The following is an 18,732-nucleotide window of genomic DNA, read 5'->3' as shown; positions in this document are numbered from 1 at the left end:
TTAAGCACAGTCCTAGTTCAAAAATGTTATTCTGTCCCACCTAACTAGATTAATAACACACTTTTCATTCCACATGGACTTTATTCCTACTTTGCCAAAATCTGCCTCACTGAAACAGCCCCAAGTTTGTCACTACTGAATGGCTTTTCTGTTCATCCTGCAGACCAGCTTGTTTATCTATGGCTTCTAGCAAACCTTTCATATAGTAAGATGTTTTTCCAATTAGTCACCAAGAGGAATAACTGCTTTTGGAGGAGTCTCCTTAATGTGCAGTCAGTACAGAGGATCCAGGGTAGACAGAGAAAAAAAACTCAGATGCCCTATCACACAAAACTTAAGTAAATCTGCCCATCTTTCTCAGACAGAGTTTTCCATGACTGGTAAACCCCACGATAAAACTGTATGTAAACACTGCTCTTGTGTTGGTATTGTCATAGCCTTACTACCACAAACTAAATTAAAAGAAGTCTACTTGTTCTCCTTCAATATCCTGGTATTTCTTTTAATCTTTGCAGAATAGTTTCATTTAGATCAACTTTTTTAACTTAAATTTATGCCCACAGACCTCATGTTTCCTTTCTCAAGACTTTTGCTGACTATCTTCTGTTTCTTATTCCTCAGTATTTGTTCCTTCAATATTGCACTATTCTAACCTATTATTTCATTCATGTTTTCCTCCCCAGCACACTTTCGTTTCTACTCCCAAAGCCTTGTATATAGCACCAAGGTCATGAAGTCCCAAAGGTTATGCACTTGCCACCTGGATCAACAGGGAAACCACAGATGATACTGTTCTCTCATTATCTTGTCCTATCTGGACAACCTACTGACAATACATTCCCCAAGACTTCTACAAATTAAGTTTACCTTGCCAAAATGCTTGTGCAGGAGAGTCCCCTCTGAAACACACACAAGCACAGCTTTTAAGAAAAGCCATGATGCAACAAACTGCATAACAAGTGAGGATGAGTAGGCAGGAAAAGACCCCAGCTCAGCAAAAGTACCTAACAACATACTTAAGTCCCATCCACTTTAATGGGGCTCAGTGCTTTGCTGAATCTGGGGTTCAAAGGACACACTGAGGACTCATCCTTCTAAACCCAGGAAAGAAACATGATAGTCCTGTTTTCTCCACAATCCAGTTCCCATTCTTACTTTGGTTCCATTCTTCTCTCTCCAGCCTGTCCCTGCACCCTTGCTCTAAATATCTGGTGCCTTGACCTGTATATTGTGGATACAACTGGGAAGAGCTTTGCCTGTCCTGAGCAGCCAGCACTGAAAACTACCAACAGATAGGAATATTGAGGGGGTTAGAGTTTACTAAGGTTTTCAGGATCTTTACCAAACAACATTTCAATTTTCTCCATTATCCTCTTCACTATTAGCACCATAGGTGAAGCAGATAAAAGGCTAGGTAGCGTTCAATGTAATGATGTCCTTTAACATTGTTTGCACTGGATTTAAAAGATTTCATACTAAAGAACATTGATATAGTGATCCGGGAGTTCACGTTTGTTATTGGCTTGGTGAAATCAGTCTTATCATGGAGTCACAGACAGTTCCCTTAGACACTCCAGTCTATCTTGCCACCCAGGCAAGCTGGACTATGTGATAAATGGTCACTTACACCAAAAAATCATAAAATATTCAGATTGCACCCAGTCCCAAGAGACCAGTTACAAATGCAGGTCAATTTCCATCCTAGATCTCACACCAAAAAACAATGTTGGCAGCCAATTCTATAGTAAACTAACTAATGGCTTATTAGCTAGCTGAAAGGAATGAGAGTTATTGAGAGGTTAAAGCAGGTAAAAATGTATGTACCAGTGAGTCAGAGTTTATACTTTCAAATGGAGCAGAGATGTAGTAATCTGCCAGTTTCCCAAAAGCCTCTCAACACTACCCAGAAAACTCTGGGGATCTCAGTCTTCTCATTCAGTTATTCTGTCCTATTACAATCCAAACAATCCAGAGAGGAAGAATTTTTCCTTATGTTCATACATACAGCATTTTCTTACAGAAAAGAAGCTGACAGAATGACTACCCAAGCTTTTTCTTTGATGGCGGAGAGAGAGGAATGCATTTAGAGTCTTTCTGTGCGATGATCAGAGAGCAATGTCCACTGGCCTTCAAATGCTTGAGAATTAGCACTTTCCTGTTAAAGTTCTTCATTTGCATTACACAAGGCTTCTTTCTCGTTAGATGGGTTATTTAGTTGCATACAATATAAATGTTTGCTATTACATTATAACAGGATACAAATAAGTGAAAACCATGTTAATAACATCCCATTAATTTTCATGAAGTTTAAACACTACATACATTCTTACACATTTAACAATCGCTTTGATGTATATACCAATACACGAGTGAACGGGCCTGGCTTCCTGATATGAGTTTGTAAGCTGATGCCTAGGTCTTTGCCAGAGGTGGTACTTGGCTTACCAGCATCACACATGTAATAGCCATTTAAAAATAGAATAGTTCACTATACAAGATTGCTTCAAAAGCTTCTTACCACCAAGAAACAGTAAGTTACTGGGGAATCATGGCATGAGTATTTTTGCTTGAAGTAATTAATAAAAACCACAAATCAACCTAAAAGAATATCTATTCCCCCACCCCCGCATTTGCTACTTAACTAGCGCCTGAGCTTTTGGTCTGTAATCAGCTGGTTAGCATACAATATTATTAAAGAACTATTTTTGTCAGCCGTTTTCTTATGGTTTGGTGTGCAAATCAAAAAAAGTTCTGGATCTAACAAAACTCTTATTTCAATTAGTAATATAAGAATTCTAGAGAGCATATAATGTCTTGAACTGGGCTACATTTAATCTTTCCCTTTACATTTTCCATTACAGTAAATTAGAACTGCCAAGAATGGTTTTTTAAGACAAAGATTTGGATCCATATCTCCAGCATTTGCCCAACACCTTCACAATACTGTTCTGAATTAGACAGTAATGTTATAAAATGGGTAAATCTTGCCTACAATATAGCTGCTTGTCTTAGGCAGATTACTGCCCAATTCTGTGCCAGTAGGCTCAGGGGTATATGGTTAAAATGTGCTAAAAATATATTTGTGCTACTTTTAAGCAGACACCATCTTTGTTCTGTCTTTGTACAGTGGCTAAAACAATGAGGTCCTGGTCCTTGACTGGGGCTCCGAGGCACTTCTGCAATACAAATATTCTACCGGGACCTAAAAAATTGCATCTCTCCCCATATCACACAAATTGCAGTGGTGGTCAGATGCAGTGCTCAAGATGGAGATCTAGCTTTCTACATGGAGAGGAGCTAATGGCAAGACACTTGCAGTGAAGACCCCATAGGCTCTAAAACTTGCTTTCTCCTTAGCCTTCTGAACATACTGTAAGATCTATCTTTTCTCCCAGTCATGGGAGAATAACATCTGAAGGGATGAGTTTTGTCTTAGCCGAAGCTCTTTATTACTGATCTTAATTATTTAGGGATAATTAAGCAGCATATTGGTCATATACACATTTTACAAGAATGAAAATTTAGCATTGCAAGGGAACCCAGAGCATGGAAGGGGCATCTACCAACTGATTATTTTTACAAATCATATTAAATAAAGTACCTGTGTAAACAAGTGTTCTTTTTTTATCATAACATGAATTAATTTCACAATATTTTCTTCATTTTCAAACTTCACCTTGGGATACAGAGATACAAATACACACTAAAATATAAAGCAAGGTGAAAAGTCTCTCTTTGCTTAAGGTAAAGTTTCTGTTTCTGACAAATAAATAAAACGAAATTTCCAGAAAGTTATAAATATTTGGTCAACATTAGGCAGCAACTTTTAGTTGACCTAAATATCACAATCAAACACCTTATTTACAATTTCAAGTGATTTTGCCATTTTGCTGTTTCCAGAAAACCTTCAGGAAAGATCATGAACATTTCAGTTCCACTATAATAACTTGACAAACTAACACCAAAATTAAATATTACCTCTTCAGAACTTCAAGTTGAATACCCTCATCACAACTATTATTTGACTTCCAGAGCTTGTCTCTATCACCACAATCTAGTTCTCCAATTTTTCTTGACTTTGTCTCACCTGGATTTAGGGACTGAGCCCTTTTTGCACTGCAATAAATGGCATCAGACAGTGTAATATTTTCAATTATGACTAGCCAAGTGACATTTAGAATATTTAGGATTTATATTTTTAAACAACAAACCAGCCAACCTGACTATACCTTGATGACATAGATTTAAGCATAATCAGAGTTTAAGAAATAGGATTAAAGCAGTAAACAGCACACAGTGCTGCTTTCTTATCATCAGAGTTAGCCTCAGGCCTGGTACCAGGCACATTATAAAACGTATCAGGTTTCCATTGCCCTCTCTTTGTTCTAGCAGTAGCTAGAGGAGATAGTGATACTCAGACCTCAGTGGTTCAGGAGCCAAATTAGTGAGCAACATTACGCAAAAGAGCCACAGCAGTGTGAATTCATTGTTTCATTTACTGCATCCTGATTGGTTAATAATTAAATCACACCGTGTTTTAATATCATGTGCTGCAAAGAGCTGCAGAAGACACATTAAAGAACCACTTTCAGCTCCTGAGTCTCAGTTTGAGTATCACTGTGCTAGAGGCTCACACACCTATATATTGTTTGTGTGTGAAGGTTTAACATGGTATTTCTAGATTGAAATAAAAATAAGTAATTAGTTGCAATTAAGAAGTTTTCCAGTAAGGTACTGCCCCTGACCACATCACCCAGGAGCAAGGTACTTGCACACTTAAGAGACACATGACCTATGCTCAACTGCTTAGGAACTTAAACAGTCCTTATGTTTCTGAATGCTGTAAGATTAGACTACAGTGAAGCTTGACATACTACATATGTCAAAAGTCTCACTGTAATCCATGGTATCTCCTGGACTCTAGGTTTATCTAGAATTGATTAGAGCGTGAAAATCTGACGCTTTGGGTGACATTTGTTTTCTTACTTTATTTTACTCAAGTTTTGTACTTATATTTTTCATACATACATACAACAAAATAGTCAAAAATATGTGACACAGAATGACTGAATAGGATCCACAATTGTAATCATTATGTTAAGGGGGAAGAAAAAAAACAATCAGCATTTGCCTTTTCTATTTATTGTCTTCAGTGAAATCTATATTTCTTTTTCTGAAAAAAATTAAATTATTTAATTCACAAACCAGAATCTGTCCACACACAGGATTTTTAATCAAAAAATAAAATGGATCTTAATTTCCACTAGGTAAAAAAGGGGGCATGGGAAGAAGCATTTTATAGCCTCTATGATTATTAAATCACTAATTCCTAACAAACTCACTCTATACTATAGTCAGTGATTCAACCTAGAAAATTCCTCCCTCTAAACTATCTGTTCCCTGGCTTTTAACATTCAGTGACTTCCCAACCAAGGAATATATTTCCCTTTCCTGTATGTATTTTTCTGTGGTTTAATTTATCATTCACTAAATACATTACAACATACTACTTAATCTCTGTCTATAGCTTCAAGACCACCAAGTAGCTCCAAGAGGAATTGCAAAAATATATCTGATTATATTTTAATGGACTGTTTTTCTTTTCAAACAGAAATGATAAAACATGTACGGTTAGGCAGTTTTCTGATGAATTGTATACTTACTAATAAACTTGTTTTGCATAGTCTCTAGCAGAGCCTGGTGGGCATCTTCTGTTTGCAAAGCACGTGAACATTCTCTGGCCAGTATGGTCCTTACAAGGTGCTCTCCACAACCTACACAAATATCACCACCAAGAATGATTAGAATATAGTTACCACTCACAGGTACTGATAGTTCTTTTATAACCACACAGTAAAGAGCTGTATTTGATAGAGGATTTCACTATTGTATTAAAGGTTCTGACATTGGTTCCTCTGCAAGTCCAAATATCAGCAATCGAACCTGACAGTATAATTCACTTAAAGCTCCATGGTAAAGACACACAGAGAAAAGAGGCAAGGATTAAATACAAAGAAAGCAAACAGGTGAGGAAAAGGGGTAAGAAGAAAAGGGAAAGTATCATGGTGTATGATTAATCATCTCCCTCCAGATTCTGCAACCATAACTCACATGAGTCATCTACACACAAGTAATCATACTGGTCACTCAAGTGAATAATTATGTAATCTAGCCCTTAGATTAGAAATTTGTAAAGCACAGATCTACCTTACACAGATATCTTCTGGTCATTACATAAATGATATAATATATTACTAAATGTAAATCTGAGCTCAGGTTTTAGAGCCAAAAACTTCCAAACTTAATCCCATCTTTAACACCACCTCCCGGTATGATTTAGCCTTTCTGCCTCAGTTTTCCAATCACAACATGGGAATAAGGGAAGTTTACTTGTAATTAGGTTTTTGAAGGCACATCTGCTCTTAGGTTTTATGTTTCTTGCTAAGAACTCCTCTAGCTCACAAAACTTTGTCTTAAGGAACTGAGAGTGTTTCATGCAGACCTTTAGTCACTGCCTCAATGTGTTAACATAGCCTTCTGCAGTTTACTGACAAGCAGGAAGAAAAGTTAATTAACCCATGCTTCTGGTGTATATGTTAGTCTTTTCATCTATGTTTTTTCTGCTATGGTATGCTGTATGTCTATAATGGTCCTTTAGCATGTACAGTTCAGTTCAAGTTGTATGCTGCATGTTTATTACAACTATGTTTTCTTGGACAGGAGACTGAATTTGTGATACTTTTTGGGCATAAGATGTTACTATCCTCTTCTGTCATCCACAAGCTGGCAGGTTTTATTCCACTAGTCAGTGGGAGGATCAGATAGCAATGATCTAAATAGGCCCCAATTATATCTATCTAGGGAAGCTGAAGTGGGCTATCAACTGTGCTCCAATTAGCAAAAAAAAATAAAAATAAAATAAAATAAAAAATAGGCCTCCTAGAAAGCTAGCAAGTCAGTTTAACTGAACAGCTGAGAGATGAAAATGATTTAAAGTCATTTACATTTAGGTTACTAGTTATTGGCCTTGGTCATTAGGAAATCCCATTATCAATCCTCTGATTCTACTTCTGTTTGGTATGGAGGCATCACGTGTATACTTCAAGAACAAAGATTGTTACAATTAGGGTTACTATTTTGAGGCGTGTTTTTTTTCCAGGCACATGAAGGTCCAATGTTTAGTACTGAAAATCTGTTTTTAAAATCTGTATTATTTTCCATGAATATCAATTTTTTCCATCTAAACCACCACCCTACAAGCACACAGGAGAGATTAGCTATTCTACTCCACAAATAATTTTCAAAAAATGCAACAACTGTAGCCACACCGAAAGAAAAACATGAAGCACTAAATGTGGTTTTGTTAGGGCACAACTTCATTCACTTAAAATATCAGGGAATACCGGCTCCAGTCCAATTTAGCCAATAACCATATCCCTTCCATAACTAGTACCTGCACTGGACATCTACCCCATTTTTGTAGTTGCTAAGTTGAGACATTTTAACCTAACTTCCTGACTACTCCCTGATCCAGTGAGGAAGATGAAAAATCCACCCTGCCATTCCTTTCCAGCCCCCAAGGAAAAAGGTGACTAGCATAAATGCCCACAGTGGATCATGAGGAAACCTGGTTCTACTCTGATTCCCTGGGTAGGTGGGTGGGTGTTGCCAGCCTCACTACAGTGAGATCCTCTAGGGTCACCTGGAAGGGCAGTCCCTTCTTGCCCAGTCCAGTCACTTATTGTTTCTCCCTGCTCTGTCCAGGTATACTTCCCCCTTCCTCCTCTCTGCCACCAACTGCAGAGGGATCCCCCCCTTTTCTTCCAGTCAGCAGGACAAAGGACCCGCTGCATACAGTTCCAGTGAGGACACTGTTCATTGCCAGATTATGGCAACCTTACTTTGGCTTCCTGGTATTCCTATGGTTTTTATTAAGTAATTAAAACAATCCCATTAACCTAAAAATCAAGGAGATCTACTGTACAGGTCTTTGCAAAAAAGAGTCTACTGTGTGTTTCCTCAGACTGCTAGAGCTAAAAATGTTATACCTACATTTATCTATTTACTTGATGTCACACACATCTGGAAATTGTGATTTTTAAAACAGGTGCTTAGTATGTCTGGTTCAAGCATCTGCAAATAAAGTACAGTTAATATTTTGTCATTAAAATATGAGGGTATTGTTTCTTACTTTCTATATGCAATAAAATGCAATTTTATCTGTTGATTCATTTTGGAAAGCAGCTCTAAAAGTTTTTCTTCTCTACTATCACAACCTTAGACTTTGCACCTTGAGTGCAAAACTAATGACAGCAATTGGACTGACCGCTTACTTTTTTATAAACTAGTCAAAATGCTCAATTTCTGTGGTTCTTCCCACAAACTCCAAGGCCTCTAAAGTTTTGCTGCTGCAAAGCCCATGTGTAATTCCAACGCAACAGGCTTCTGCTCTGCTGCTTCAGAGCTTAAAACTCTGGCTTTAGCAAGATGCTCTTCCCTCACTGGTACAGAGAAATAAGTCCATCACCTCATAAGCTCAAGTAAGATAAGCTACATTAATGGTGTTTTACAAACTGAGAAAACAGCTTCATTGAAATAAATGGGTGGGGTAATAGTAAGGGCTACTAAAAGAGAGCTCTCAAATCAGGGCCGAATTAACCTTTTGTGGGCCCTGCCTTCCCGCTCTGCCTTGAGGCCCCATCACCACTCAGCCTCTTTCCCCTGAAGCCCCGCCTGCTGCTCGCACGGGGAAGGGGGGAGTGAGGCCGAGAGGGGGCAGAGAGGAGCAAGCATCGGGCAGGGCCTCGAGGGGAAGAGGCCAAGTGGGGGCAGGGCCACGGTCCGGGCACCAGGGCCCCTTCTTAGTGTGGGGCCTGGTGCCATTGTAAACCCAGTACTGACGCAAATCACCAGTCGAATGAATTAACTGTTGATAGTGCTTCAAGATTTCTTTTTTAAATAAGGGCATGAACATTCTTATTATTCTACAGTATTTAAAATATTGCACTTACTACAAGTTACAACTGTTGCTTTGACTCTTCAAAAGGCAGCATAAATTAATGGATTGAGCACCAGGCTTGGAGCCAGAAACTCTTGAGTTTTATTCCCAGCACTGCTATTAACTTGATCTGGTCACGGGTAAATCATTTTTAGAGTCCGATCCAAAACGTGCTGAAGTAAATGGAAAGACTCCCACTGACTTCACAGGTCCTGACCTCTATGCTTCAGTGTCCCCATCATCTCTGCTGGAGGGTAATTAGTACTTCATATTTCTAAGCACGTAGAAAGAATAATCCCAATTATTTTCTCTATATTTGTATGAAGCTCATAATACCCATTGAGACCAAAGGCTAATATGCCAGAAAAACAAACAGCTCAAACATGGTTCAGATGGGGAAGGGAAATAACTGATGGCACTCTCCCAAACTCAGGCTACAACCTGAGTTCTGCAATGCTAAAGTAAGATGCAACTTAAAGTATATTGTGCAGATTTTCATGTGATCAGTGAAAACGTTAAATGCTCATATTTAATGGTTAGGCTTCAGCATTCCAGACTCAGTGACTATTTCAGCCGGACTGCAGACTCTGGCAGACACCAGTGCACTGGTTTATATTTCATTCACATTTTTAGTGTGTGATTCTATTCCGAAAAGAGACTGAAAATGGAGTATTCTTACTCAACAGATTTGCTCCCTAGGAGTACATCAGCACAATCCTATTTCTGTATACAACACTGAATACACAAATTAGCCTGAATATCCAGAGATAAGAATAGTGTCTAGTTCACTCTGGCTTGTGCATTCAAAAGATAGGCTGCAGTAATTTAAAGAGACTTAGAGTATTTTTAAACTTCAAAAATTTTAACATTTAAAACAGATCAATACAAAACCAGTGGTCTTCTGGTCTTTCCTCCACTGTGGAAGTAACAGTGAGAGGGGTAATTTGTAGCAAATGTTAGCCTGGAAATAAGGCCTGTAACTCCATTATAGTGCTCCAGTCCTGGCAGCTCAGAAAGTACACATGTAGTGCCAGCCTTCCAGCATGTTTCCTTTAAGTGAGCCATACAGCCCCTATTCTTGGCTTCTTGTTAAGCCAAACAGACAAACTTCAGATACATTAATGCAGATTTTAAAGAACTCAACTCATTAGGCATTACCAGCAAAACATGGAAAAGAAATTTAGTATAGGAGAAACTCCACTGAGAGATATTTCAGACAATTTGATAGAGGTGTTTCCAACAAGTCTTTAAACAAATTGAAGTACTAATTTCATGGAAAGTAACTAGATTGCTTGAATGTGGAGTCATATAGGCCAGGTCTACGCTAGAAACTTTTGCCGGTATAGTAGTGATGCTTAGGCTTGAGATTTTGTGTGTGTGACATTTCTACCCTGGCAAAAGCCCTAGTGTAGATTCAGTTATATTAGCATATATTAGCTTTTGCCGGTATACCTTATTTTGTTTGCCAAACCGATAAAAGCTATGCTAACAAAAGCACGTTGCTGGTATAAAGTGAGTGCACTAGGAAGGTTATATACTAGTACAGCTCTACTGGGAAACATTTTGTAGTGTAGACTAGGCCACAGTCAGAGAACCTCTATTTTATTAGTTTATTTGGTATCCAGAAACAATTCTATATTACCTGCAAACTCTTAACTTGGAAAGGGTGCTTACAGAACTGGTAACAAATAACTGTGCTTCTTCTGAACAGTATTATTTTGTTAATCCCCAACTCACTTTACTTCTAGTAGCCTCATTTCTACCTTCTACACCATGACCCAAAGCAAGTGCTAATAGGGAAGGTACTAGTCATGGCTTTTCACTTTCTATCTAAGAAGCTTGAATCCTTAGTCAGAACCTCAGATAACAGACCTGAATGCAGTCTTCATCCATTTAAGAGGAAAAATATGATCCCTTGGCCAGCCCAGTGGAAGTTTCACTGCTGCAGTCAGTCAGTCATTCCTTCCTAGATTGACAAGACCCAGGAGTACAAAGGCAATTCTCGGGGCAATTTCTAATGACATTTAAAACCAACTCAAGCTAGCACTGATTAGTCCTGAACAAAGTTATGTCTACCTTCTTTAAAAAGAAGTAAGTTCAGCATGATGGAAGGTCGGAATGGGAGGGTGGGGGTGGGGAATTTGAGGGAGTGTCTTGAGAATACTCGTAGCAACAGAGGAAAAAAGACATTGGTTCGCCAATACAGTTTTCCTCAGAGTACAGATAAAGAGTATGTCTATACCGCAGCTGGGAGGGTGCTTACCAGAGCAGGTAGACAGACGCGCTAGCTCTGCTTGAGCTAGTGCACTAAAAATAGCAGTGTTACTGGGGTAGAACAGGTGGATAGCTCAAACTAGCTACCTGAGTACCATCCTGGCCAGACCCCCATGGTACGTAGTTGGGAGGCTATTCTGAGCCGCCACTCATGCTCCCCCTGGCTATACTGCCATCTTTAGGAGAGCTAACACATTTATCTACCCACATGCTCCCAGCTTCAGCATAGACATACCCTTAGATGACTGCACTCTCTAGATCCATTGAATTTGTGTCATCTGTTTTATAAAACCAGTAGAAGCGCAGATTATAAATGAGTCAATGCAAGTTATTCTCCTGAAGTACTATGTACAACATATCAAGATATGCCCGAACTAATATGTGAGACCACATGGTAATCTAGCAGAGACCCTGAGAGGGCAACCCAATTTAGAAAAGTCACCTACCTGCTGCTCTGAAAACACCTGGTGCCTTTGAAAATCCCTTCGTATTCTCCCCTTCAAAACCTTCAATAGTTCTGATTTCACCTTGTTGCTCCTCTTTTGTCCCTTCCTCCTTATCCTCTGCCCAAGCCTCACTAGTTTCCGTCCCACTGCCATCTTCATGCCTCCTTTGATGTGGCAATCTACTCCTAGAACTTCCTGTCCTGTTGCAATTTGTCGCACCATCACCCTCCCTTAAACATAGAAGCTACATGCCCTATTCTTCTCTTCAGAGACTGTAAACAAAAAGCAAGATTTCAAAGAGTTACGGCATTCTCATGATGTATTCTTTAGTAGTCAAAACTAGTCACATTACATGATTGTTGAAAACCTTGTACACATTTCACTCCATTTTTTTTTTTTTTTTTTTTTTTTTTTTTAACTCTCATTCATCAAGGGACATCTTAAATATAGGGCCCTATGCTGCAAAACCCTTTTATAACACAGAGAATACAACTGTACATAATTCATTGATAAAAGTTTGCTGGATCAGAGCTTCAGATTGAGCTGTGGCAGAAGAGCATTACCCATGCAAATTATACTCCTGAGGGAAGTCCTCATGAAAAAAAATAAAAATTCTGCAAAATTCTGCACATTTTATTTGTCAATAAATAAATGTGGAGGCTCCAATATGGCAGTGGGAAGCACAGGCCACTGGCTGCACAGAGGTGGGAGATCATCCTACAGCTTCCCCCCACTCCCTCCTGGGACAGAGATTCGGCGGTGAGGCTGCACCCGACCCTGACAGCGCAAGGGCTGGGCCTGCCCCAGAAACACCCTGGGATCCTGCCCCTCTGCACCAGGTGTGGGCAGACAGGCTCTGCCTAGCAGGATCCAAGTGTGAAGGGGATCCAGGTATGGGGTGACAGGATCCTGTGTGGGGCAATCTGGGTGCAGGTGGCTCAGTGAGGGATCTGGATGCACAGGGGCTTGTTGTGGGGTTCTGAGTGCAGGGGCAATGGGGCATTTTCTGCGGGAAAGTAAAATTCTGTGAAGGGATATGAATTCTGCGTGTGCACAGTGACGCAAAATTCCCACAGGAGTAACATTAGTAGCCCTGCAGAAATACACACACTTAATTTGCATAATTTAGAGCAAATAAAATGCAAATTAACTGTTGCTCATATGAAAAGTCTGTTATAATTGGATATGGATTGAATGTAAGAAAAATGGGTTTAAAAATGTCATGTGATATGATATACTTTAGCCTTAGCAATTTAAATACATAGGTTACATAGTACAAGGAGGCAACTCTTGAGAGCACAAGGGGAAGGAAGGGGGAAACACTTCCATGAATCCTGTCAACTTCTTAATCAACCTTAAAATGCAAGGTTCCCAGAAAACAGAAAAGGCGCAAGCAGCATCCCTCACTATGATAATACAATATGAACTGATATACTCTGCTACAAGCAGTTATTCGTGAGACCATTCTAACATTGCCATGTTACTTCCCATGCCAGAAAGCCCCTGCCAAAATGGAACTGAGATATTCTCCCATATGTATGCAAGATACAGTACAGTATAAAAAGACATGGAAAATCCATGGGGGTGCTACAGAATGCATTTTGTCCACAGGTCACAGTTTGGGTACCCATATTTAGTAACAGTAGAAAAAGGGAGAAAGAAACAAGATTTTGAACAGTTTCTCCTGTATCCTGCTCTTAAAATAGAAGAAATCCTAAAATTTCTGTTAAAACATAAGTAATAATTTCTAATCCTTTGCTGAAATTTCTTCCTCAACAACTTCCTTTGTTATTCTTCATAGAGGTTTTTTTTTTTTTTTTTTTTTTTTAATTCTCTAAACAAACTCTGACTATTCTTATCTGGTGACAAATGCAATCAACCCCAATTAAGGAAAACTGAGCCCACAACTATCTGTTTATGTGTGACTAGTAGTTTGAATAATTATTTGAAATCAAATTAGAGAATGTTACTAATGAATATTTTATCATTGCAAAAGGTAGTGCTTTTACAACAAACTATAATAAAACCCAAAAAAACAGATGCTGCAGTAAAATGAGTGATGGAAGAGTAACTTTACTCCTTTTCTTAGGCAAAAGGGTCTGCAGCTTTTTTAAAAAAAGCACACACACATTTAAGCCATATGATGCAAAAAAGTACAAATCTGAGATTGAGTAAAGTAATTAGAAAAATCACCAAGACAAGCCCATGTGTCTCCAACTTTTTGAGTGCAAGCAGATGTTTACTAATTCAAGATTTTGATGCAACTCCTAAAACAGGCCTCAAAATGAGATTAACCATCTTTAAACAAGATGTAGAAGATCATTATTTCCCTTGAGAATGACTTTCTTAAAGAGCTCCGACACATTAAGTTTGTTACAAAAGGCTGAGAGAGATGGAAAACTGAAAGTGGGTTACAGGACATGTGCAGCCCACTGACATTCCTGGGAAATCTGAATTTGGAGAGATCGAGGATCAACTACAAGGAAAACCAACTTTCAATACTACCACCATACCACACATCCCCAGGGATTAACAGTGATTTTTTTTTTTTTTAGCATTCATGTCAACCTATTAATAAAGCAGTAAACTTACAGAGTGTTGCTAGTAGTGCATTTGGAAATCTTTCAACACATCACATGCTAGCAGTCTGTAGGGACAGATAAGTAATGAGAAGAATATTTTCCCAATTTTAAAAGGAAACATTTGTTACTTCAGTTTTCAATACAGCAACATCTATTTTTCAACAGGAGAATTTATTATACAATACATCACCTACTCTTTGACAGGGCAAAGGTTGGGGAAAGGATTTACTATATTACTTTGGGGATGGATTACTTAGAATTTTGAGGGCTATAGAAAGTAACAAAATGGGGAAGCTGATAAGTATTAGATCATGTATTATTGCAGGCTTTGCACTGTCTCCTTCTCAACCCAAACCTGGAAACTATTATGTATAAAAGACTAATGCAGGAGCTACAGATGAAATAAGCGATGTGGTGGAGAATCTTCTAATCTTTTCTAGATCTTACAGTATAAATGTTTTGGGTTCAAATTTGTGCTTCGCTCACCTGTAATCTAGCCATCAATATCAGCTCATTTCTGTGGAAGTTAAGTTTATGTATATTGCAATGACTCAAACATACTTCAGCAGGTTTCCAAAATAAATAAGTAATCTTAATGTGCAACTGATTATCAGTTTCTGATAAAAAGATAAGTCTTGTTTGTGTGCTCCACTGTTTCACATTACAATCATTTTTAAGTTTATGTATTATCACAGACTAATGTAACTGTTTCTGGCACATGGAAACTTCAGGAAATTGAAGTTTACTTTAGTTCAGCATCATAATGGAAAGGAAGTCAAAATAGTGACAAGCCAGTTTACAGTGGGATCATTTTAAACCTACCAACCATCGATTACTCAATTTTGCAGTTTAGCAAGTATGTAAAAAGTGTGCAACTGAAAAACTGCCAATAGAGTCTGTCAGAGCAGAACTTTGGGCTCCCCATTTCCGATGCAGATTTAGCAATGGAGTTTAGTTTGTGGAATAGAGCATGCTGTGAAGGGTCGGGGAAGCACCAGCATCATTACCCAATTCTATGTATTCATGCTCTGTTTCAGGCTATAACTAAGTGCCAAGGGTAAGGCAAAAGAGCACTGTGTCCTCCCAGTGACATTCCAGAAGCCTGGCATTATCCACAAGGATCCCAGCACAGCACCGTAATCTGACCTGTCCCTATGATTTTTGGTGTTTTTCTTAGTTTACAGTCAAACACTAGTTAAGAAGGGAATTGTGGACTATAGTACGTAGCACAGCCCTCACATCTTTTTGGGGAGGGGGGAATCCTAGCATAGTGAAAAGCTCTCATTGCAAAATTCAGTGGCTCGAACGTTAAAGTTAGAACAGTTTATAGTACCCTTTACCAAGAAAAACTGGGTCACAGTATAATCCATTCATTTTCCAAACACTACTAAAACTGTGTAGCATTAATCGGTTTTCATATCCTAACTGAATTCCCCCCTCAACCTTTCACCCACAAACTTCTTGGTATTTCCCTAAGTCACAGCAAATATGGACAGTTCAAGACTTGTCACGTTCCCCTGAGAGTCACTGTTAGTAGAGTTAGCATTGCCTTTGCAAGAACAGCAGCCCAGGAGATGAACTTTCCACTGGTCCTGATTAATGAAATTCAGAGGACAGACTCTGACTAGCATTTTGATACACGTTTAGAACACTTTTTAAGTTAGAAATTTGCTAAAGATGAGAAGTGTTTAGTTTCTCCCTACATCCATTCACTTTCCTGCCTGGAGAGATCCCTTCCTTCAACCATATCCAGTCCCCAAACTAAAGTCTCATGATCTAGCCAACATGCACTTATTTTTTGCTGCTTTCTTAGCTTTCCTCGTTGCAACCTTATATTTCCTGATTTGGAGAACTGAGACAACTCTTAGATAGATATTTACGGTTGGGACCACTCTAGGTGAGGTCCCCCATGGTTACAGACCTCGAGGACTCACCACAGCGATCCAACTGTGAGGACTAACAGAGATGTTGCCTAGAGCATAACCCTCTTACGCACATATGGCAACACTGGGTAGTGATCTAGACATTTCTGCCTCTCCCTATTGTTAACTGTTATGATTCTTATCATGAGTCTTGCAATGAGCTTTTTTCTTAAAGCTCTAGCTCCTGGACTCATGTGATTAGGAGAGAATCTCTGCTTGCCTTTAAAAAAAAAAAATTCTAGTCCTTGTAGTTGTGGAGAAAAGCTTGAAAATGTGACCACCTAAAGGCTCCCACAGATACTGAGCAGGAATTAGGTCCAGTGACAAATGAGTGAACAAGGCAGGAGTTCACGTGGCAGGAGAGTGGTTATAAGAAATTACGCTCCAAGAGCATCCACTAGTCCACAGTGCCTTTGTTTTGCCCTAAAAACGCTAAATAAACAAAACTGATAGGCTTGAGGAGAATGAATGCCTTTTAAAGTTTGCCCAATCCCAATTAATAAAGCTATGTGTTATACTCAAATCTGAGAGCTTTCTAACCCCCTTCTGAAAAAGCCTCTTATGCTTGAAGATCATTTGGAAAGTATCAAAGGTGATTGTGTGACACAGGAAGTGCCTTGGATTATCCCATTGTATTATTTTTAAAAGGGAGTTTCTCTGAAAGTTAATAGCTAGCTATACAAAGTGGGATAGAAGTTCTGACTTTTGTCAATATTTTTAATATTTATAGGGCCTGAGAAAGCGAAACACCTTTCCCTCATTTTTGGAGAACACTGAAATTCTCTCTAGATTCTTAAATAGACCCCATCTAGATATCCCTGCAAACCTATAACCTCATTAAGTTGTTTTTCTTATTCGCTCCTCCTGGAGTAGTCAGTTTGTCATTTATGTACCAAGATATAAACTACAAATAATCTGTTCAAACCCTTTAGAGATTTGAATTAAGAAAGTCTGACTCATTTCTGTAAGCTTTGGTATATATCTGCTATTATATTTAGGTCTTGGGATACTTGCAATCTATAGAGAGTCCTGTGGCACTTTTAAGACTAACAGATGTAGTGGAGCATAAGCTTTCGTGGGTGAATGCCCACTTCGTCGGATGCATGTAATGGCATTCACCCACGAAAGCTTATGCTCCACTACATCTGTTAGTCTTAAAAGTGCCACAGGACTCTCTGTTGCTTTTTACAGATCCAGACTAACACGGCTACCCCTCTGATACTTGCAATCTTAGAATATTCTTCTTCATTTTTAGTGGCTGCAGATGTCAATGTTTACTGTTAAGCTGAAAGTCCATGGGGTTTCTTATTTAAGATTCAGGTGTAGCAAGATTCTACTAATGTAATTCCTGTGGATGGACTGACATGGCTTTGTCTTAGAAGATATTGTACTCATTCTAATAGTCAGACATGGGACTTTTACAGTAAAAATAAAACACGTAACCTAGCTTTTTGGTTTTTGCTATGTACATGACCCTATCTTGTTGAATACACATAGTATATTGTACAGCTTGATTTTCACATCTAAAACATTGCATGCACTGATCATTAATGCAGACTTCTCGTTCCCCATCTTCCAAAGACGCTTCTGTTCGAATAATCTCTGCTAGGCAGACTTAACGCAGATCCCATAAGAACCGCAATGGCAGCCATGTGGGAGACCTGGGCAAGTACCGTTCTTTATGGCAGGAAAGTTAACTAAGCAGCCTTGCAATATCACAAACCTGTGACAGTTTTCTGTAACCAATAAAACATACATTCCACATATGTTTAAGCATTTCTTGGGGGTTATTTTTTTCCAGCTAAATATGGATTTTCCGGTTTCCCTTTTCATTAGTATTCCGTCTTTTAAACATTCTGCTACAGACACAAATGGAAATTAATTAAGAAAGATTTTCAAAAGTTTACAATAATGGCAAATACTAGAATTGATTGAGACAATACTGAAGACAAATATAACACAGTAATGCAATAAAACCAGGCTCTACATCCTGAACACACATGTAGGCTGACCTAACATGACAACTGAATTGTGCCTGCTTCTTTCAATCTTACTTCCAAAGAGAAATTAATATTATTACCTTCAAGATGAAACCTGCTAGTTTTAGCAGTGAATGGCCATGACTTACTAGTTTGTGTTTCAAGGCCAGCCTAAATTTATGGTATTAAAAGCTGTCATACAAACTACATTTGAATAATTTTATCAATTGGCAGTGAATGAAAAATTAAAATTATAAAGGAAATTATAAAAAAGATTAAATTATTACATTTAATCTCAAAGCACAAATTACTAAATTCACAAGAACGTGCAATTATATTTCCAAAACTCTATAATTGGCCACACTCTTCAGTGATTTACATGCATGCAACGCTACTGGATTTCATCAGAATTTCACATATAAATGAGGGAAGAACTCCCATTCTGAATCTATTTTTTTTTTCAGCAAAGAGCATCTCCTATCATTCCTGAAGTGGAATATACACATGTGCTCCAGACATCAGGACCTCTAT

The 18,732-nt window shown here is 38.5% G+C and overlaps 1 protein-coding gene across 1 annotated transcript in view; it reads right to left on the bottom strand.

The window, feature by feature from the left end:
* The window catches only part of TASP1 (taspase 1), a 172,082-nt gene that overhangs the window by 60,631 nt on the left and 92,719 nt on the right, over window positions 1-18,732 (bottom strand). The window contains exon 11 of the mRNA XM_065401129.1: window positions 5,664-5,774. Coding sequence (XP_065257201.1) covers window positions 5,664-5,774 — 111 coding nt within the window. The remainder of the gene's footprint in view (window positions 1-5,663; window positions 5,775-18,732) is intronic.

Source organism: Emys orbicularis, chromosome 3 (genome assembly GCF_028017835.1).
Source record: "Emys orbicularis isolate rEmyOrb1 chromosome 3, rEmyOrb1.hap1, whole genome shotgun sequence".
Lineage (NCBI taxonomy): Eukaryota > Metazoa > Chordata > Testudines > Emydidae > Emys > Emys orbicularis.
The sequence above is the reverse complement of the archived record's forward strand: the minus strand, read 5'-3'. Positions and strand labels throughout refer to the sequence as shown.